The following is a 22,796-nucleotide window of genomic DNA, read 5'->3' as shown; positions in this document are numbered from 1 at the left end:
CATGTAACCCCAGAGTGTAGCATACAATAAATTGATACACAGTGTAAGCTACTAATGCACTAGTATCATACCCCATCATTTTTGCGAATGCCCCCTTTTTGTCCTTTTTTGGAGGAAAATGAAACATCTAGCCAGACACATTTTGTGCTAGTCTGCCCTTGGATCCACTACTTAGTTAATATTCCTCCCAGATGCTAGAAAAACCTCGATCAGTACAAAAACAAATTGACAACATCTGAAAGGAAATCTCTGAAAATTGCATGGCTAGCCCCGATCCCAGTGTCCTCAGCACTGCATCCAGCGCCTACTTACTTTCTATGTTAGAACCAATAACAGAGAAAGAAGTCTCCAGGCTGCTTTCTGCTGCTTGCTGCACTACCTGGGGGGCTAGCGACCCTCTCCTCCTCTCACCTCCTCCCATCCCTTTTCCCAGCTCTCATTACTCACCTCAGCACAATCTTCAACCTCTCCCTAACCTCTGGCACTTCCCCCTCCTCATTTAAACACTCCATCGTATCCCCTCAGCTTAAAAAACCAACCCTGGACCCGACTGATGCTGCCAACTACCGAACACGTCTCAAACCTCTCTTCATCTCCAAGTTACTAGAATGCCTGGTCTACTCCCAGCTCACACGCTTTCTCTCTGACCAGTCACTCCTCGACCTCCTCCAACCTGGTTTCTGCTCTCTACACTCAAACGAAACTGCCCTCACAAAAGTATCAAATGACCTGATGATGGTAAAGTCAAGGGGTGATTACTCCCTACTAATCCTCCTTGACCTGTCTGCTGCATTTGACACTGTCGACCATGACCTCCTTCTCACTATGCTTCGCTCCATTGGTCTAAAGGACACTGCTTTGTCCTGGTTCTCCTCCTACCTCTCTGACCACTCTTTTAGTGTCTCCTTTGCTGGCTCTATCTCCTCTCCACTTCCTCTCGCTGTTGGGGTCCCCCAGGGCTCGGTCCTTGGTCCCCTTCTCTTCTCTATTTATGCAGCCCCAATTGGACAAACCGTCCACAAATTCGGCCTCCAATACCATCTCTACGCTGCCGATACCCAACTATACACCTTTTCTCGTGAGTTCTCTGAACCATTCCTCCAAAATATCACCGACTGTCTATCCGCTGTCTCTAATACTATGTCCTCTCTTTTTCTCAAACTTAACCTCTCTAAAACTGACCTTGTCTTTCCGCCTTCCAACCGACCTCCCCTCAATATCTCCATTCCAGTGTCTGGCACCATCATAACCCCCAGACGGCATGCCCGATGCCATGGGGTCACAATGGACTCTGACCTCTCCTTTACCCCCCATATCCAATCTCTGATCCAAACATGCCACATGCACCTCAGAAATATTGCTAAAATACGTCCGTTCCTAACCACGGACACGCTAAAGACACTCGTGGTTGCCCTCATCCACTCACGGCTTGACTAATGCAACTCGCTACTCATCGGCCTCCCCCGCACTAGACTCCCTCCACTCCAAACCATACTAAATGTGGTAGCTTGGCTCATTTTTCTATCCAGCCGTTACTCAGATGCCTCTGCACTATGCCAGTCACTGCATTGGCTGCCCATCCACTGCAGAACAAAAATTTAAACTCCTCAACCTCACCCACAAAGTTCTGCATGGCACCGTACATCGCCTCCCCCCTGTCTGTACACCACCAAGCCCACACACTCCGATCAGCTCACACACTCAGACTAAACACCGCTCTAACATGACCCTCACGTGCTCGCCTACAGGACTTCACCAGAGCAGCACCCATCCTCTGGACCGCTCTACCCCAAGGCATTCGGACAATTTCAGATGCACGAAATTTCAGACGTGCCTTAAAAACGCATCTCTTCAGGGAAGCATACCAAATCCGCTGACCTAATCCCCCATCCCTTTCTATGGCTCCCCACACCTTCCACCCTGCCTATCACATAAGACCTCTACCCCTGCACCCCCTTACCGCCTCACCCAGTTTGCTTTCTAATAACCGACTTCCACATAAAATCCCCTACTGCCTGTGTTCCCCATAACTCGCTCCCCCTTTCTACCTCCTGTACCACCCCACCCCCATCCCATTTCAAACTGACTGTACCTCACATTGTAATTGTTGTATTGTTCGCATTTATCCCATGCTTTAAAGCGCTGCGGAATAAGTTGGCGCTATATAAAGATCATTATTACTACTACTAGCAGGGGCTAGTATTTCAAAATGCGCAAATCTTGTGAGTTTTTTATTTTTTTCATGCAACAGTGTTAGACTATACAGAGACTGGTGTGACTGAGTTAAAACATCTAGTGAAAGGGAATTCTGTGGATGTAAACAACTAATCGAAGAAAGGGGTCTAAGGAGGATGTCAAAAATTGTTCCGAAAAACAAGTGATGCACAGTCATGCAAATTGTAGTCCAGTACATTGCTGTTACTCCAACTAGCATGTCCAAATGCACAACTCATTGTTCCGTAGTATGGATAGGATACAATAGCAGACAAGTTTAAGTGTTATTACTAAGGTTTACACAAGTATATCACATATTTTCCCACTATATACGTTTAATGTACCCATATATTCTCATAACCCTAAATAATAGTCTACAGAGACTCCTTTCTGGATCAGTATATGTGGGTATACGTGTGCTTCATCTGTATTAAAATGCATAGAGCCGAGTTTCTTTAATGTACACAGTGAGTCACTGGCAGATATATGCAACTATATAGGAATACAGCTGTGGATATCAATGTACATTATATATTTCAAATGGGCCAGCTGCATGTAATGGATGAGCACACTGTGACCCTAGTCTTACAGCAACCATAACTGTAAGCTGTACAGCAGCAAGGACCAGTTTCAAACTATAGATTCTCTGCCCCACTATATATAAGGCCGCACTAATAAAATGTCAAAATTGAAGGGATTGTGCAGGTTTACGCTCTTACCCAATCTGACATTGGACATGGAGAGAGGTAACTGCATGACAAGTGGTCTGGTTGTCAAAGAAATCATTTGATGGCCACTGAGTATTGTATTAATTTAACCTCTAAAGGACCAAGCACTGTAAATATACGGCACTAGGTCCTGGGCTTTAATCCCAGCCAAAAGCAGAAGTATAGTGTCGGATTAAAGCCTCTGCTTCTGCAATCAAGCAGAAGCAGTTCAGGTCCTCGGCTGTCAGACACAGCTGAGGACCCGAAGGAGAAGGGAGAAGCGTCTTTTAACCACTTCTGCCTTCTACTTTCCAGGCTACATAGTGCTTAATGAGCACTATGTAATAAAGAGTGAAAATGGAAGTATTACTTTCACTATGCGATTTGGCAATCACGTGACCATCGGGTGTTACCTGCTGCAGGGTCCTAGTAGACCTAGATGAGCTCCATTAGTGACTATGGTCACTACAGGGGGTGTTTTTCCTTGTAACTGGAGCTCCTATGAATGCCCAGCTACAGTGGGAAAAGTGTGAATTAAAAAAAAAAAAGCAATGACCCCCAGAGGACTTCTATAATGTCATGAGGGACATAAATATTTAAAAAATGTCACAAAATAAGTAAAAAAATAAAAATTACAGAATAAAACTGTACATACATAAAAAAGAAAATGGCCCACGGCAGACACCAAGCAAAAATGTGGCCATATGTGCCCTGTAATCCAAAACTATATAAATTATATATCAAAATGTCCAAAACAAAACGAGAAACCCGTTCCTTACTTTATTTTAGTGTAAATATACTAATTTTTAAAACAAACTATAATTCTTTTTTTAATCTTTTTTTTAGCTTCTTACCCCCAATAAAGCAAAAAAATGAAAACAAGTCAGTGAAGAATAGAGATAAAATAATCGCCCTATATGTCACAGAAAAAAAAACTGCAAAAATATTTTCGGTAGCTGAAGAAAAATAATATAGGGCAGTAAAACCTCCATATGGGTAAAATCCCGAAAAAGGGTCTGTTTCTTTAGGACCAAAACAGCCTGGTACTTACGGGTTAAAACATGCATGATGCCCTCTGCGTTGTCCAGGGTGTAGTTGCATCTTCTCATACTGACTTCCAATTGGGCGGCAGAGTATATCTGGACAACCCTTCTAATTATTAGTAATACTTGGTTTAGAATTGCAACACACTAAAATCCCGCTACTTGAAATGTTTACAAGCTTGGATGGAAATATAGCGTTCATATAATTGATATCATTTCCCACATGAAATTTGATATTTCAAACACAGCATATTTAAAGTCCCTGAATCATCTTATCCAGCTGCTTCTCCAAATGTCAGTTTCACAAGAACTTTATTTCCCACACTTCCTAATTATTCACATTACCTTTATTTCTTTTCTTGGATTTATGCTGCAGAGACGACTGCTGGAAAGTCTGAAAAATAGAAGAAACGCTTGCATTAGAATAAACCATACTTTCCTCTTGCCGATCAATGGAGGCTCATATTTCATCTTACAGAAGGCTAGTTAGCCGGCTCGTAAATGCACTCCTGCGTACAACTGATTTGTGGGCTTTCATTTTATTACCAAAGTTACATTTGAGTGGGTGTTTATGATGTTCCTGTAACAATTGCCAATAAGGCAAATCTTTTAAAAATCAAAACTTGATGATCTGAAACAAGGACATTCTTTATAAGAAAGAAATTACATTTTAAAAGCCATTTTCAAGTACACCTGTTACTGGCGGGAAAAGGAGTCTTGCCTTCCAAGGTAATAAAATCATGTCAAGGAGCTTCTTCGTACAGATTTATTCACAATTATCATAAATTCATACATTAATATAGAGTAGGCTCTCTGTACTCCACAGATAGTGCAGCCATAGGCACAGTGTGTTGCTACAAGGAGTCTGTTACATATGCACTTCCCCAGCATGTGACGTGGGTGCGACTGCAAGGGGTTGATCTAACTCACTCACTCAATCTTGTGCTAAACATCCAACTCAGGCTGCAAAATAAGCATTTAAAAAAAAAAAAAAAAATCACACCGCAACATAGTCCTAGTTTCTTGCTTTCACCATTCCTGGAATGCAGGCTGAGAATTCCCCCAAACGCACTTACACACTGCACTCCAGTGGTCGAATTGATAACACCACTGAAGTCTTAAAGGTTTAGAGCAACATGGACTGAGCTTATTGATGTTTTCAGCTTTAAAGCAAAAAAAATGTAGTGATTGCAAAAAGGATTAAAAAAGTAAAACGCTGCTCGATTTTGGATGGCCAAATTAACATCTGGCTTCCTTTCAAAACCAGTTTAGGCAGATTGGAGTGATAAAAGAAATACTGCTCTCCAAGGATAAAAGAGAGAACCTCTACAAAGTTCCTTCTGGCAATGAAAGAGTCATCCAGTTCAAAGAGCAAACCAAACTGTCTCTAGGTACTCCAAATATACATAGCCATGTTACATTTTCCTTTGATATTCTCTGGACAGTTGAGACATCCTCATAGAAATAAGATTGTCCGCCAGTCCTGGCAAATTTGGAGTGTTTGGCCAACATTCATCAAATATGTCTGACTACCCTTAGAGTATCTTCATACAAACATTTTCATTATGGGTTTGCCAGCAGAGTACTGTGGCAAATTGCACAGAAATAATCTGCATGGATTTGTCACAAATTTTGCTGTGGATGAAATCTGTGGTGCAAACATGCAACATAAAATTGACATGCTGAAGATTTAAAATCCACATGGACCAACCAGCTACACATATTTAAGTACACTCGCCACTCTACTTACCTCTGGAGCAGTGTCTGGACAGCCTGTAAATGAAAGTCCAGGACCTGGTCGGCATAAAAACGTGGATTACATGACCGGAGCCAGCTCATGTGATCCGCGTTGCTATGCAACCAAAGGTCCTCCTGCACTTTTATTTACAGGCTGTCCAGACATCACTCCGGAGGTGAGTAGAGAGACACTAGACAATTAGACACTCCTCGGCAGTGCACTGATAGACTGTGACCACTCACAACTTTAGTGCATCAGTGGTAGGAGTGCGCCAGGGACGTCTACAGCCTGTAATTGGCTGCCGGCTCCCCGAGTAGCAGCCTCCCCTCTGCAAGTGACAACCTGCAGCGCTGCCTCTCTGACTCCCTTCTCTTCTCTCCCTCCTTCCCCTACAACCACACACTGTTAGCCACAACAATCACGCGGCTGACAGTGCTACCAGCTGGTAATGCATGCAATGTGCATTTTGAATATGGCAGGGGCTCTGGGCCCCCTCAGCACAGGAGTCTAGTCGCAATTGCGACCCCTGACAGTACGCAAAAAAAGAATGAAATAAAGGAGATAGTCGTGCAGAAGTGTTCGATATAGCATAATGCAGTTCTGTCAAACAGACTGCTTATCCAATAATCCCTTCTAATACATGAAGCACTCAGATATAAACACGCATGCAGGAAGGAATCATAATCTTTAATTGTATAGCACCAACACGCTCAGCAGTGCTTTACCAATCAAAGGGTACATAGAGAATAAAACTAGTAACCAAACAGTAAGGATGAGGGCCCTGCCCAGGGGCGTAACTAGAAGCTCATGGGCCCGGGTGCAGAAGTTCAGCTTGGCCCCCTCCCCATGCCCTTAGGCTAGATTTACAAGGGCGATGGCAAAATTGCAGCAATATTGCAATTTTTCCCATGGAGATGTCTGAGCGTCAGCGATGCTTTTTTTCACAAAAACATTGCCATCGCTTGCAGTTTTCTTGCCAGAAAAACAATAGGACTTTCTAATGTTAAAAATCGCATTGCACTAAAATCGCAAGTTCGTGCGATACAATAAAACGAAGGCTCCATAGGGAAACATAGGTGATAAAAAAAGAGCAGAACGCACAAAGATAGGGCAGGCAGCGATTTTCTTTTCCCACGCAACATCGCATCAGTGAAAACATCGAAAATGTGAAAGAAACCATTGAAAAGCCTGGGCTTCATAATTCTGCATTCTCACCCGTGTGAGACTGGTCTTAGGGTCTGTGCCCAAGTAGTGGAAAACAGCTCTTGTTTCAATCGGACGATCCGCACAAAATTTTGCATCAAAACCACAAAAGTAAAATGGAAGGGTGAAATCTACTGCTGATACACATAAAAACCTGCGCCAAAGCCTTCACCAATGGCACGGATTTTGACATTTTTGTCTCATGTGGCTTTTATGCGGAACTTGGTGTGAATTGTCCGCTGCGGACAATCTGCGCCATTTTACGTACTTGGGAATATACCCTTAGGCCACTCTCACACACAACGCTTTTTTACAGCGTTTACCACGGCGTTTCAAACACTACAGTAAACGCTGTACAATGCGCCTTTATGGATTACAATGGAACTTGGCAGACTAACGTTCGGATGAGGCGTTTCTAACACCGCAATTTTCGAGAGCTGTCTGCTCTATATTCATGTGTTTAAGCACTTTTTAACACACCTCATCGCCCATTATAATGATGGGGTGCGTAAAAACCACCGTGTAGAGCTGCACAATGTGTTCTTAAACACCACTCAAAATCGCGTCTTTTGAAATGCGTCGTTTTACTGATGGTGTGTGCGACATTGGCTTCAGGCCGCTCTCACACAGCCGCTTGGCAGAACTCTGCGATTTTGATTGCGGTGTTTTGCAGCAATTTTACTTTCGTTTTTTGTCCATACTGGGTTTTAGCGCACAACATCATTGATGAGGTGCGATAAAACTGGCAAAATAGAGCAAACAGCGCTCCAAATCGAGCACGATTGCAAGGCTCTTCATTGAAAACAATGGGAGTGTTTTACCGCAGTGTTCAAAGAGCCGCAGTAATCAGCGCCTGTGTGAGAATGGGCTTATGGCTCTCTCCCATCACACAGGATGCCCTAGCATGGTTCATCCCATGCCCCTTCATGGCTGTCTCTCCCCCCTCTGACACAGGATGCCCGTACCTGATTCTCTTCCGCCTCTCACACTGCCTGCTGCTCTGACCCCCCTCCCCCACTGAGACAGACATGTGTAAGTCAGTACTTACACCTTCTGTCAGGTTGCTGCCACTGTGTGTCGGCCGATCTACATCTATTCCCCTGCTGGCTGAGGATGTGACTGTAGGAGCCGGGGTAGGGCGGCACGATGTAAAGTCCTCAGTCTGCCTGCTGGCCGACTTCCTTTAGGTCCTCTCTGCACCGCGGGGAGCTTCTCCTGCAGGGAGACCCTGCCTCCCAAACCTCCGCTCAGACTCCTCCCCTCTGGTGATCATGAAGGAGAACAAGACAGGGGAGGAGACTGAGCGGAGGTCCAGGAGGAGGCGCCGGCGTGCAGGAGAAGCCGCAGAGCGCCTAGTGAAAGTAACTCTGCAGTCAGTCAGCGAGTGGAAAGGAGCCCCTCTGGGCCCTCCTGGCTTAGGGGCCGGGTCGCGATTGCAACCCCAGCGCCTTCTATATGTACACCGTTGGCCCTGCCCAAGACAGCTTACAGTCCATAGAGAAAGTGATTGTTCTATACAATGGTCCATCCAGCTTTTAAAGCCAGTCACCATCCAATATCTAGATAAATACATAAGGGAATTCGCACATATGGGGTGAGGGGGATACTGTGATCAGGTTTAGACAGAGTGTAGAAACATGATGGATGGAATAGTACTCTTTACTGAATAAACTATATTGGTTATAAAAAAAATGTGGCTTTTTCACAAATTACCTATTGGTGCAGAGTTTTTTTGATCTTTGTAGTGCTGGCAAGATTCTACAAAAATTCTCCTCTCAAGGCACTCTTATCAATGTATTTTTTGCAAAATGTGAAAAAAGGCTAAAAATGAATAAGAACTAAGGCATATTAAAATAAATTCAGACCCCACACATTCAATACCACAATTAATTCCGACCCAAGACCCTACAATTAATTCAAACTCTAGATGTCACACACCCGCCACACGATTACTCAAACCATAGCCTAAATTATCCATACCCATGTGTCAAACCCCAGATCAGACAAAAATGGTACTTATTTCCCTTTTCTCACTCCTGACAACTCGTCTGGAGGACTCTGCACAGGTCCTGACATCAGCCGCAAGATGTTGAATGCGCCCATGCACACAATGTCCTGATGATGTATAGCGTCAGGACTGTCTGTGCTAAGTCTCGAAGGGCCAAATGTGGTGGGGGAGCCAGTTTGTTGTGGATGTAACCCCCATCAGGAAATGCAGGATCCATGAAGAACACTGATTCATTACTTAATTGTTAATTTAGAAAAAAACAGATCATAGGGAATCTATGCTTAAACCTTAATGTGGAGCTATCATGTTGTCTAGCCTTTGGCCAACATCTTATTGAGTGGGAGATAACAGAGCAGATAACATATATACATATTATAAAAATGATTCAGTATAACTTGCAATTCATGGATTTAAATTCTTGCTCATTCTGGAATTACGAGTCCAATAGGTGGTCTTACTGACAGGTATCTCTGTAAGAACCTAAAATACTAGGAAAGATGTGGCGTGGAGTCCCAAGGCAGCAAAAATACAGTCCTAACCTCTTGCTCATGACCTGAAGGTTGCAAGTTCAATCCCCGTGTAGTTCAGGTAGCCAGCTCAAGGTTGACTCAGCCTTCCATCCTTCTGAGGTCGGTAAAATGAGTACCCAGCTTGGCGGTTGTAAATAAATAAATTATCTGAAAGCGCTGCAGAATAAGTTGGCGCTATGCAAATAAGATTTATTTATTTTAGATGCCAATCATTGAGTACACCGGTATGAATAAGCTCTAACTCAAACTATGGCTATATGGGAGAGGACTTAGGGGTACCATCACTAGATAATCTGCAACTTCAGTGTAAGGCCTCCCTAACACAGCAGCGCTGCAAAGCGCCACAATTTTTCTTTCACTTTCGGCCGCAGCTCCCTGCGCCCAACAGCGGAGTTTAGCATACCTCATCAAGGGTAAGCTGCGCTAAACATCAAAAATAGAACAGACTCCGGTCGAAAATCACGGCGCTGGAAAGCGCCATGATCGAGCGACTATGAGAGACTCCATTAAAAACATGGGGAGCGTTCTACAGCGATCCTAATTGCGGTAAAAAGTGCCTGCATGAAGGAGGCCTAAGTAATCTGGCAAGAAAGCAACAGGTCAGAACTTTCCATAGAGAGAAGGTTTCGTATACACATGCTCAGTTCTTCAAGATGCTAGAGTCAATGACACACTACTTATTACATTGCAATACACAGATAGGAAAACAGTGAAAGCGTTAACTACATGCATAAATGTTCACTACAAAGGAGGTTTTCGACTATCTAAAGGCTTGCAATTTTTTTCTAGGGCCAAGTGATTAGTACATGTACACAACTGCAGTCTGTGCTCCACCAGTTTTTCGCCTACAAGCCTGAATTATCTAGTATCCACTCTCTGATGTAGATTCAAGATGTACCTATATTTACTGATTTAGTCTCAGAATTCTGCTTATTTCAGTAGAAGTCAATTACTACAATAGAAAGCTTACTTTTAGATAAACAATATTTTATACGGAACGAGTTATCTAAAAGGAAAAAAATATGCATGTGCTGAAATAAGCAGCATAAATTTATGCTAGTACTCCATCACCATGGAAACTAACTTTCTACAGTCAACAAATTCTATATAAATGAAGATTCCGAGTGCCAAGATACGCCGAAGAAAAATAGAACAACTCAGAACAAACGGTTCTATTCGCATTGCTTGAAATAGAGTATGAATTTTCATTTGAAGCCAAGATATCGAGCCTTTGAACACGTCTTTATGTTAATAAAAATACACGAAAAGCAACTTTTACAGTGGAAAAGTTGTTCACATCTACATGAGCATATTTTGGGCAGTATTTTGTATCACTATTTGTAAGCCAAAACTAAGAGTTAAGGGGGTTTTCTGTAAGTTAAAAAAAAAAAAAAAAAAAGACTGAAGACTAGAGATGAGCGAGCATGCTCGATTAGGGAAGTTACTTGAGTGAGCTTTGGCATTTTGGAGTAACTGCCTGCTCGTCCGAAAAGATTCGGGGGGTGGCGGGGGAGAGAGATCTCTCTCTCCCCCCCCTACCCCCTCCCCCCCACCGCTCACCCCAGCCGCTCCCCGAATCTTTTCGGACGAGCAGGCAGTTACTCAAAAATGCTGATGCTCGCTCGAGTAATTTCCCTAACCGAGCATGCTCGCTCATCTCTACTAAAGACTAAAAGGCAAGGAATGTTTTAAAATAATCTATGTGGTACTCATTGGGTAAATGCCCCAGTGCTCCAGAAAGCCAGTCTCTGCCGCTCTAGTCCCGAAATATACTACAGCGGTTCATCATTTATGTGACAGCTGCAGCCAATCACTAGTCAGAGTGGCCATGCGCCATACAAAACAGCATCCCTACTATAGCCAGTGATTGGTTGTAGTGGTCATATGAATCACGAACGTCAGGTGCGGTTGTGTTTAAGTGCCGGGACAAAAGAGTGCTGCATAGCTTACTATTCCATTCCTTGTCCTTAGCAGTTTTTTAAAATTCTCAGGAAACCCTTTTAAACATAAACACAGATCAAGCATAGTAGAAAGATAATAGACTCAAATGAGGATAGCATACCCACACTTTCAAGTCACCTTTTGGAATAAGCAGTCATGTGTACACATTATTATTTCTAGCCACAATGTAGCTTTTATATGATATTTCGCTCTGGTTTTCAGCTATGCAGGTTCAATCTCCAATTCTCAGTCTTGTCTGAGCTGGTAGGTGTAGACTAGCTGCTATGATATCTACTATGTACTGCACACATAGGAGAGCAGGATATCTTCTTCTACATCTCTGTAGCACACCCACATAAGTAACAGCAGTATGGAGGACATTACAGAGAAGTATTGAGCAGGTGAGATGTGATTTCAGTAGGTGTGAGACATTAAAAACTTACTATTAGCTGCAGCAGCTCATCTGTAGAATCACTCTGCTTCTGTCTTACTCTAACAGACCCTACTTTTTTTTTTTTACAAAAATAATGGCATTTTTCTTTTTTGTTGTGGCAACTATTTTTGCAAAGGTGACAAGAGAAACTACAGTTATATTTGCTTTTACTTTTCAATTAGTTTTTTTAGAAAGTTATAATTTTTTCGGCACTTTCAGGCAGTTCCATCACTTGTTAAGAAATGGATATAGAATCTACAACCAGTATGGTTCCACTTTCTGTTGAAAAAATGCGCACCTCCAAAGGACTAAAAAACCAAAAGCTCTTGGGGTGTATAAAACACATTTTGTACTTCTTATTTACTAACATTTTGAACAACTTGACTTGATCCTTCCACGAGTCTCATCCTTCATTCAATTGAGAATTTACAGCTGAACTTAAAAATATCTGATTAATATACAACTTGACAGAGCTGATATACGGATATATAAAACTCCCGGAAAAAGAATTACAGCATCTCCATGTGCAAAGCTGTTTAAGAGCCATCTATGCAGATTCAGGGCTGTAATTACTGTCCTGAATGTAACGAATAGTCATTAAATTCAGCCTTTATTAATTATAATAAAGCTTGATCACGGTTTAATGATTTATTTGGACCTTGAGGTTAGATAAGCTTATTTGACACTAATCGACAGAAAAAGTCAAAAGGCCCAATGTCCAATGGTGGATTTTAATTATAAAATCCGCGCGTGTCTACAGTGTGGGAGATCCGCTCCTCTTGCAGTCCATAGGGAACCATTAGCATCCAGACGGCAAGTAAAAGCATGCAGATGTGATAAATCGCAGCATGCTCCATTTTCCTGCAGATCCCAGAGACGCTTCCATTGAAGCTAATGGAAGCTGTCTGATGCGCGTCTCACCCACAGCTGTCACTGTGGCTGTGCCGCGGATCCGCGGGAAGGCAGGAGATTCACAGCACCCAACGCTCCCAGACTCATCTGCCGTGCTTAAAGGGGTTGTCCCGCGGCAGCAAGTGGGTCTATACACTTCTGTATGGCCATATTAATGCACTTTGTAATGTACATTGTGCATTAATTATGAGCCATACAGAAGTTATCAAAAGTTATTCACTTACCTGCTCCGTTGCTGGCGTCCTCGTCTCCATGGTTGCCGTCTAATTTTCGCCGTCTAATGGCCAAATTAGACGCGCTTGCGCAGTCCGGGTCTTCTTCTCTTCTCAATGGGGCTCGGTGTAGCTCCGCCCCGTCACGTGCCGATTCCAGCCAATCAGGAGGCTGGAATCGGCAATGGACCGCACAGAAGAGCTGCGGTCCACGGAGGTAGAAGATCCCGGCGGCCATCTTCACCGGGTAAGTAAGAAGTCACCGGAGCGCGGGGATTAAGGTAAGCGCTGTCCGGTGTTCTTTTTTAACCCCTGCATCGGGGTTGTCTCGCGATGAACGGGGGGGGGGGGGGGGGGGTTTGAAAAAAAAAACAAAACCCGTTTCGGCGCGGGACAACCCCTTTAAGAAAGAAGATCAGAGGAGACCCTTATTGGATCTGGAGAGGTAAGAAACTGTCTTTTCCTCCACGTCCACGGGCACTCACAGATACCACTGCGGGATTCAGCAGTGGAATCCGTGCGTGCAAGCGGACATGAGGCCCCTGGGTCACTTTTAGCGATTATTTGATAATAATTGGTCCGTGTAAAAGGGCTCTCCGGCTGCTGCTAAGGCAAGCATTCTCTTGATTGCCGGGCTGCACATGCAAATGCAGGTGCTGCCTGGCAATTAGTGCTATTACCTAAGTGCTGATGTCACTTATTTAATAGCGCCCTAATAATAACCATTGTATTTCAATGTTGCTAACTAATAAAATATGAAATGACTGAGGAGTTTAATACTTTCAGTAGGCATACTAGGTAGACCGACAGACGTGTAGGATGGAATTTGTGCTAACAATTGAGTTGCTGTCACTTTCAGTCATTTATGCATTATCAACGTTAAGACATTTACAATGTATATTTAAACCCTAAATGCATGGAGAAGATGTTCCTGAATAAAGTGATGTAAAAAGCAAGTCAAGCACTCTGAAGCTCTCTGATGTGTCATATAATGGTTGAATAAATTAGTGAAACAAATGACATCTGTACCATCAAAAGCAACACATTGTGAAATATGGCATCAAGTCATACACTTGCGGAGTAATATTATGTGTATTTCTAATTCAGATTTTATTAGGAGACCTAACTAATGCTAAAGAATGCAGACATATATAGTCCTTTCGGAGGATAGAGACTGGGGTGACATCTCAATCCTCACGCCAAAGTGCATGCTCTGTTTATTTGACTGCCAGACGCTGACCTTGACACTTCTCTGTATGTATATGAATGGATTGGTCAGCTGGGAGTTGTGTATCTCAGCCAGCTAATCAGCACACATGGAGTCTGGCTCCTCCTCAATGAGGATGCCGGTTACACTCTGACTGAAGGCGTTTCTGGACAAGTCAGTGATTTTTTTCATCCAGTCCTGTGTCTCAGTTCAGATAAGTCTGTCTGGTTATTTATTCCATCTGGCGTGTTGTTGCATCTTGTTCCCTGTACATTTTTAGCATATTTATTTAAGCAACATCTATTTTCTACCACATTCCTTTTTACCAACTAGGGAAAGTCAGGGTTGCCTTCAGGTTCCTGTCGTGGGGTTGCCCTCATCAGGGTGAGCACTTTGCTGTTATGTAGGATCACCTCGTATTAGTAGGTTAATGTCAGATTTCATGTCCCCATTTTTTGGTTTTCTTTTTGACGATTTTGTGTTATTTGTGTTTTTACCTTGTGTGTATATTTGTTTGCAATATAAGGGCTCTCCCTGTATCTGCACACAGCCCATCAAATCCCTGCTGACCAAGGCAAAAGTGCTCCCATCATGAATCTAGCAGACTTTGAATTACCCGGTAATGGTAGCACATAACTTTACTATTGTTTGTTCAGAGAGTTCACGTACTACATTGTCAGTAAGTTCACATTGGTTTTTGAAGCTATACTCTCCTGGGAGTAAAGCCGTATATCACATCTGGCAACCAGATGTAAAATGGTAGCTTCTTTCAGCTGATGAGCTGCAGGGAACATATTGCACTCCAATTATTCCATGCAAGATTAAATGTAACAAGAGGGAGTCACCGGAGACCCTGCAGCAGCAGAGGCATAGCCCAGAAACATCACCGCAGGTGAGGCCTAGCAGACCCTCCGGAGCCGGGGACTAAATTTTCATCCGGAAACGGCCGCGGCCGACCGCATCACACAAAAAGACCCTGGAGGGCGTGTTCTAACGGGGAAACCCCCGACCACACCACCCGCAGCTGCGGAGCACCAGCAGGACCCAAAGGAGAACGGGAGAGGCCAAAAACAGCGGTGAGTGCAGAGGTCAAACAGTAGACTTGCACATAATAGAAAACAGCCTACTCACCACAGCCTGCGGGAGACAGTAACCAGAAGCTGCAGAAGTCCTTAATTAGAGGAAAGCAGGCAAATTACATCTCCCCCCCCCCCGCCTCTCCTTGCAGCTAGTACTCTCCCTTGAGAGAAACAGCACATTCCTAAAGGCAGAGCAGACAGGTCCCTCAGACAGCACAATCACTCACCCTGTGAATAACTCTGAGAACTGCTCTATATCGCCCACGGTGTTCATAATCTACTTGCAGTGACCCCCACAGTCTCTCCCATCATATGGTGGCGAACCACAATCCCAGATAATAGAAGCATAACGGGTCCACCAACAGACCCATACCCTTTACCTATAGTGTTTTGACACTAATACCAACTGAACTAATTTCTACTGATTTGGGCAACACAAGTTGCCTAACAGCTATGTTCTAGACAGCTACTAACGTTTGTGCCCTGCGCAGAAGCAATAGCCCTTAACGAGAAACAAAATGGTAAAAACAACAAAAGAAAAAGCCAGCTATGCGGCCAGACAGCAGACAACTTCCAAAAACCAACCAGTTCTACAACGTTACCTAAAAAAAAAAAGTCCCCAGCGGGATCAACCAAAAAAAATCCTGTACCCACAACAGAAGACGAAAAGTACTCAGCGTCAGACATGGAAAGTGACAATGATGCAGAATTAAGCAGTATGCATAGAGCAAGTATATCAAAGAACTTTCTCAAGAAGGCGTTATCACAAGCTATTCACCCAGTACTGAAAGAACTATCCGAGATCAAAATAGAAATACAACAGATAGGTAATAGAGTGGAGGATTTAGAGAATACATGCACGGATCTCATCACACAAACAAATGACCTCTCCGATCATATGGAAACGCAGAGAGATCATATCGACAGAGCCTTAACCCTGATCGAAGACCAGGAGAATAGAAGTCGTAGACGCAACATCAGAATCAAAGGTCTGCCTGAATCAGTTACTCCTGATGCTCTCAGAAGCATGGCAGCCACTCTATTCACAGATCTGTTGGGGGAGAAGCGTGCTGAGCCGATCGTCATAGAAAGAATACATAGAGCCCTCAGGCCCAAGCCAAGAGTGGGAGACCCCCCTAGAGATATAATCTGCGGCCTACTTTCTTTCAACGATACACAGGCAATACTAACGGCCTACAGAGAAAGAGGCCAGCTAAAATACCAAGAAACCAATATTCAACTATATCAAGACCTGGCTCCTTCCACTCTCGCCAAGAGGAGACAGCTGAAGCCATTACTCGAGGCGATTAGAGCAAAAAATTTACAATATACATGGCTGTTCCCATTCGGGCTAGCAATCCTGAAAGACGGCAAAAGAATTGCTATACACACACCAGCGGACTTGGAGAAGGCCAGGAGTACGCTAGCCATAACGCCAATACAGATACCATCATGGATGCCCCTCGGCGAGAGAGAGGCAAGTAAAAAAATAGAGAAACAGACACCCTGGAAAGAAATATCACGCTCCAGATCACCAAGAAACAGAAGAACCAGAGCAAGACTGGATTTCCAACAATCACAGCTCACAGAAACTCCCACTCCCCAGGACCCATGAGAAAACAAGAGACACAGGAACACAGCGTATTGATGGACCGGCCCGGCGAGTAACCGGCTCGCAGCTAAATGGACTCAACACCTATAACCTGATAAATGGTCCTTACAGAATTTAACCATTGTTCCCCACCTCTCTCCATAGACTTTTTTCTCCCACAGCCCAGGACTTCCTGAACATATTCACAACGCAAATAGAGCCCTCATCACAGAGAGATGACGAAAATACAGCAATATACTTAAACTACAACAGAGGAGTACTACTTTGCACCACATTCGCAGATGTGTCCACCCAGAGATGCACCCGTCTCCGTTTTCTCCACCTCGGCCGTGCGGCTTGGGCCCACTCGGGGGAGGCCCTTAGGCCTCCCATGGTGGGCCTGACCCCATGACCGGCCGCGCTGGAGTTCAAGCGGCAGAGTTAGTGAGCTGATATGTTGACTTGTTGAAATGTTCAGTGTGTGTTTAGAGGAGGGCCTGGGTTCCTCCCTCCCCCTCATCCTTTTGGGGGGATGGACGGACACATGCAGCATATGTTTCTTATGACCTTGTTTGACCTGTGAGTCGGGTTCACAATAGAAAGATTGAAATGCGGACACGACTACACAGGACATTACTCGTTGAGGAAAATATTAAAAAGTTTTTTTTCTTGTATAACCGCCTTCTGCATTAAGCAGGGCACTACATGTTTGGAACAAACTACACTTACACAGTTATAGACAAACTTGTTGTCAACCTGAAAAGTGTCAATATCAATCCCCTGGACCTTGTCTCAGGAGATCCGTTATAAGATTTTGTTTACACCCCCCTCTCCCACTAACCCCTAAACCTGATATTACCTAATCCCAGAGAGCATCTACAATGTCCGATGAACCCAGACCTACGCGCAACATTCTAAAACCAGCCCCAATGGCAGACGAACTTCTTATCACCACTTTAAACACTAAGTGGCTAAATTCACCGCAAAAGAGGAGCAGAGTCCTATGGCTACTGAAAAAACTAAAAACATCCCTAGTTTTCTTACAAGAAACCCATTTTAAGGGAAAAAACCCACCAAAACTTTTTAAAAAACCATTCGATAAATGGCATTTTAGCAATCACCCCACAAGCGCATCTAAAGGAGTTGCTATAGCAATCCACTCCACGATACCATTTATACTAGAGAACAAATTAACAGATAGCGAAGGAAGAATACTCTTCTTAAAGGGCAAGATATATTCAGAGACATACACCCTGGCAAATTTATATGCCCCAAACACAAATCAGATTACATGGTTGCTAGAAGCATTAGGTAAACTCAAATTTTTTGCGGAAGGCAAAATAATTATAGGCTCCGACCTAAACTTAACTCTAAATCCTGCCCTCGATTCATCCTCTAGGAAATCCCGAATACCTCAGAAAGCGAGGAAAAAATTGTTAAGCGCACTCCAAAACATCCAGGTGATCGACATATGGAGAACTCTCAACTAGAGATGAGCGAACACGTTCGGCCCCGCCCCTTTTTCACCCGAACACCGAACTTTGCGAACACTTCAGTGTTCGGGCGAAAAAGTTCGGGGGCCGCCGTGGCAGCGCGGGGGGGGTGCGGCGGGGAGTGGGGGGGGGAGAGGGAGAGAGAGAGGGCTCCCCCCTGTTCCCCGCTACTGCCGCCCGCGCCGCCGCGCATCTCCCCGCCCCCCGGCGGCACCCGGACCTTTACGCGCGAACACTGCAGTGTTCGGCAAAGCCGGTGTCCGGGTGCGGATGTGTCCGTAACGGACATGTTCGCTCATCTCTACTCTCAACCCATCAACTAAAGACTATTCCTTTTACTCACAGGTACATGGATCGCACCAAAGAATTGATTACATCTTCACCTCTTCAACCTTAATCCACCAAATAAGAAACACAAATATAGATAACATAACAGTCTCTGACCATGCCCCAATTACAGCATCCCTCACCCTAACGGGCTCAGTGCGTAAAAGTTGGAGCTGGAGACTAAACGAGTCACTGCTAGACAAACAAGAAATAGTCAAAACTATATCAAATAACTTAACACTCTTCTTTAAAGAAAACATCACGATCCCAGAAAAACAGCCATTGGTATGGGAAACCCACAAGGCTTACATTAGAGGCCTTTTCATAGCCCTAGGAGCAGCTCAGAAAAAAACGCAATCAATAAGAAATTGATGACATACTCCAACAAATCTCAGCCCCAGAACAGATAACTAAACAAAAAAAGGGACAAGAGGCCCTAACCAAACTGATAGAACTCAGAGAAAAACTGAAAGATATATTAAATAATAAGTTCACAAAATCCCTACTCTATTTCAAACACCAACTCTACCTGCACGGCAACAAAGGTGGTAGACTAATGACCTCATTTATCAAAAAAGCTAGAAGTAAAACACATATACATAGCATCATAGACCGGGCAGGGAACACACAACACAGGTCCATTAAAATAGCGCAGGTCTTCCAGGAATTTTACACAGATCTATACAATTTGAATAAATTAGACAACTACAAAAGCGACGACAAAAAGAAAAACACAGAAGACTTGCTCTCATCACTAGATCTCCCATGCCTGAGCTGTGAGGAGGCTAGCGAATTAGTAAAACCTGTATCGCTAGAAGAACTAACGTCAGTTTTAAACAGCTTCCCATTACACAAGAGCCCTGGCCCTGACGGTTTCCCTCTGGCCTACTATAAAAAATTCCAAAAAATAATACCACAGCTAGCTACCTCATTTAACGCCCTACTGGGGGGGGGGGGGGGGAGGGCACAATTGCCCAAACAAACCCAAGAAGCCTTCATTACACTCATACATAAAGAGGGCAAGGACCCCCTCCAGTGCGGCAGTTACAGGCCCATATCTCTTCTAAATCTAGATGCCAAACTGTGGGCAAAACTACTATCTAGAAGAATTAACAAAGTCATCCCAAACCTAATTAGTGAAGAACAATCGGGATTTGTGGCAGGCCGAGAGGGAAAAGACAATTCGATCCGCCTCTTACATATCATAAGATACGCCCAAAACAAAAAAATACCACTCATATTTTTAGGGATTGATGCTGAAAAAGCATTTGATAGAGTTGATTGGTCCTTCATGCAGGCAGTACTCGACAAATTTAAATTTCCACCTATATTAATCCAAGCCATATTTACATTATACTCTAACCCACACGCGAAAATAAAAATCAACGAAATATTTTCCCCGCCCTTCACAATAACAAACGGCACAAGACAGGGCTGCCCCCTTTCCCCCACCCTTTTTATCCTCTCCCTGGAAATATTACTACAAATGGTCAGACAGACCAATGAAATAAAGGGAATAGAGCTGAACCACCACTCACTTAAATCAGTAGCTTTCGCAGATGACATACTCTTCATCTTAACAAACCCGGAGAAGAGCCTTGACGAAATCAACAAAATACTGCAAATATACGGCTCAGTCTCTAATTTTAAAGTTAATATCTCCAAATCCACAGTATTAAACATAACCCTGCCACCGCCAGTTGCGGAAAAACTCAAATTACTCACCCCCTTTAGCTGGTCCGAAACCCATATAGAATACCTGGGGATACTAATTACAAAAAAAACTGAGAACCTATACAACAAAAATTTCATTCCCCTACTAGAAGAAATAACACTTCTACGAAAATATGACTTACCATTTCTCACCTGGTTTGGCAGGAAAAACCTGATCCAAACATATATTGTCCCAAAGATTTTATACAAGCTGCAAATAATACCGATCTCCCTACCAAATGCTTTCTTTAAGAACATCAAAACAATCTTCTCTAGATTTCTTTGGAACAATAGAAGACCTAGATTATCCCACGGACTGCTGGTCCAGAGAAGGGAAAGAGGGGGCATCAATCTACCTGACATGGCACAATACTATAAAGCAATACAATTAAACAGATGGCTAGAACTAGTAAAACCCTCAAAAAATCCAATAGTAAGCACCCTAGCGCAGGCAACTCATGGACCAACTTTCTTAAGTGATCTATGGCATCCCCAACGCAAAAATTACAAAAAGACCTCATATGACCCTCTACTAAGTGGTGCATGCGAAGCTTGGGACTCCTTGCGGGAAGACCTTGCACCCCACCCATCTCCCATAGCACCTCTGTCGCTTATACCAGAGTATCTAGAAATTAAGCTGGATAAACACACAGAACAGATGTGGTCTATCTTCAACAAACTTACTATAGCAGACCTCTGGTCGCATCGCGCAAACAAAAGCGTACAGCTCACCGAAACACTTAACACAAACACAATGCCCTCGCCTCAACCATTTACAAACTCTACACCTAACCAAAATGATAGACAAGTTCAATAAAACATTTCCTTCCTCACGCCCGCTAACTGAACTTGAGCGAATAGCGACAGCACAAAGTACCCACAGCAGGAAACTCGTTCTTCTCAAGAAAAAATTTGCAACACGGCAAGACACAAGACCTACCTTTATTAGATCATGGGAAATGGAGCTTAAGATACAGCTATCAGACAAAGAAGTGAAATCAATTCTGGGCGGCTCACACGGCTATTCCAGATGCATCAAAATACAAGAAAACCACTATAAACTGCTTACACGCTGGTACAAAACACCAGAATGGCTCTATGCCTACAAACTTACAAACTCCAACAAATGCTGGCGATGCAACAAACACATAGGCTCATTAGTACACATCTGGTGGACTTGCCCCTTGATAAGACCCTTTTGGAACCAGATTGAAACTGAAATAAAAGAAGTAGCCAATGGCCCCTTTAACCTTCAGGTGGAACACATATTCCTAGCTAAGATATCAGAAGATTACAGACCATCTAAATCAAACTTGGTCACACACCTTATCTCGGCAGCTAAAACCTTAATACCCATAGCATGGCTCGAACCACAGGCTCCAACCTTCGAACACTGGATAGCCATGGTCAACGAAATCCGTAGATTCGAAGAGCTAACAAGCTGGTCAATCAGGACACACGAACAATTTAAGAAAACGTGGGAGCGCTGGCCAGAAAATTCAACTACACAGCCTAATTAAAACTAGGACAGAGCAAAACCCTAGCTCCACACACAACAGAGCAGCCTAAAATTCTTTGTCGTAACTCTCTCTTCGAAAAGATATAGAAGGCGTGAACAAGGCATATATAGCCCTAGATGTATGGCGCAGTCGGACATAAACACAAAAGATGCTCCCCCCTCCCTCCCCAAACGTTTTCCCTCTCCGCTCCTACCCCCCCACACCTCCCCCTGAAACTTGTAAAAAAAAATTCTTGTTGTAAAGCATTGTTCAACTATAATCTGTTATAATGACCTTATGTAACAAACAAACAGTTGACCATCTTTCTTGTATGCTATCACTTGAATAAAATAAAGAATGGAAAAAAAAGATAAAATGTAACACATTAATGGGAAGATAAAGGACTTTTGTGGCAATGCTCTTCACCAACGCAGGCTGGCATATGCAAGAAATTCATGGGCTAGACAGAAGGTGGGAATTACCAAATCATGGCTGGAATGAGATATGTCACATATGATTTTCAGAAACTAACTACAATGGCAGAAGCTACCTCTTATACGAGGTGCAGCTTATTCCAAAAGGCAATTTTCTTTTGTAAGTTTGCAAAATAAACCTAAAAATAGGATATATAAATGTACACCGATCAGCCACAGCATGAAACCACTAGCCGGTGAAGTGAATAGTATTGCCTATCTTGTGACAATCACACCTGTGAAGGATAGGATATATTTGGAAGCATGTGAAAAGTCAGTTCTTGAAGTCAATGTTTTGCACCGTGCCACATTGCAAGAGTTATTAAGGAATGGTTTAAGAAACAGGACAAAGATTTTAGAGTGTCAACTTGGACTCCAAATCCCCCAAATCTCAATCCAATTTTCAGGAAACCAGGGAAAGCAGAAGTTGCAACGTAGCCCGCAACCCCTGTCCCCGCCTACTTGTCCCCCTG

General features: G+C 43.5%; 1 protein-coding gene across 1 annotated transcript in view; it reads right to left on the bottom strand.

Annotated features, from left to right (window-relative positions):
• The window catches only part of CNKSR2 (connector enhancer of kinase suppressor of Ras 2), a 372,341-nt gene that overhangs the window by 90,707 nt on the left and 258,838 nt on the right, over positions 1–22,796 (bottom strand). The window contains exon 16 of the mRNA XM_066598620.1: positions 4,310–4,358. Coding sequence (XP_066454717.1) covers positions 4,310–4,358 — 49 coding nt within the window. The remainder of the gene's footprint in view (positions 1–4,309; positions 4,359–22,796) is intronic.

Source organism: Eleutherodactylus coqui, chromosome 4 (assembly GCF_035609145.1).
Source record: "Eleutherodactylus coqui strain aEleCoq1 chromosome 4, aEleCoq1.hap1, whole genome shotgun sequence".
NCBI lineage: Eukaryota > Metazoa > Chordata > Amphibia > Anura > Eleutherodactylidae > Eleutherodactylus > Eleutherodactylus coqui.
This window is presented reverse-complemented; position numbering and strand designations above follow the sequence as displayed.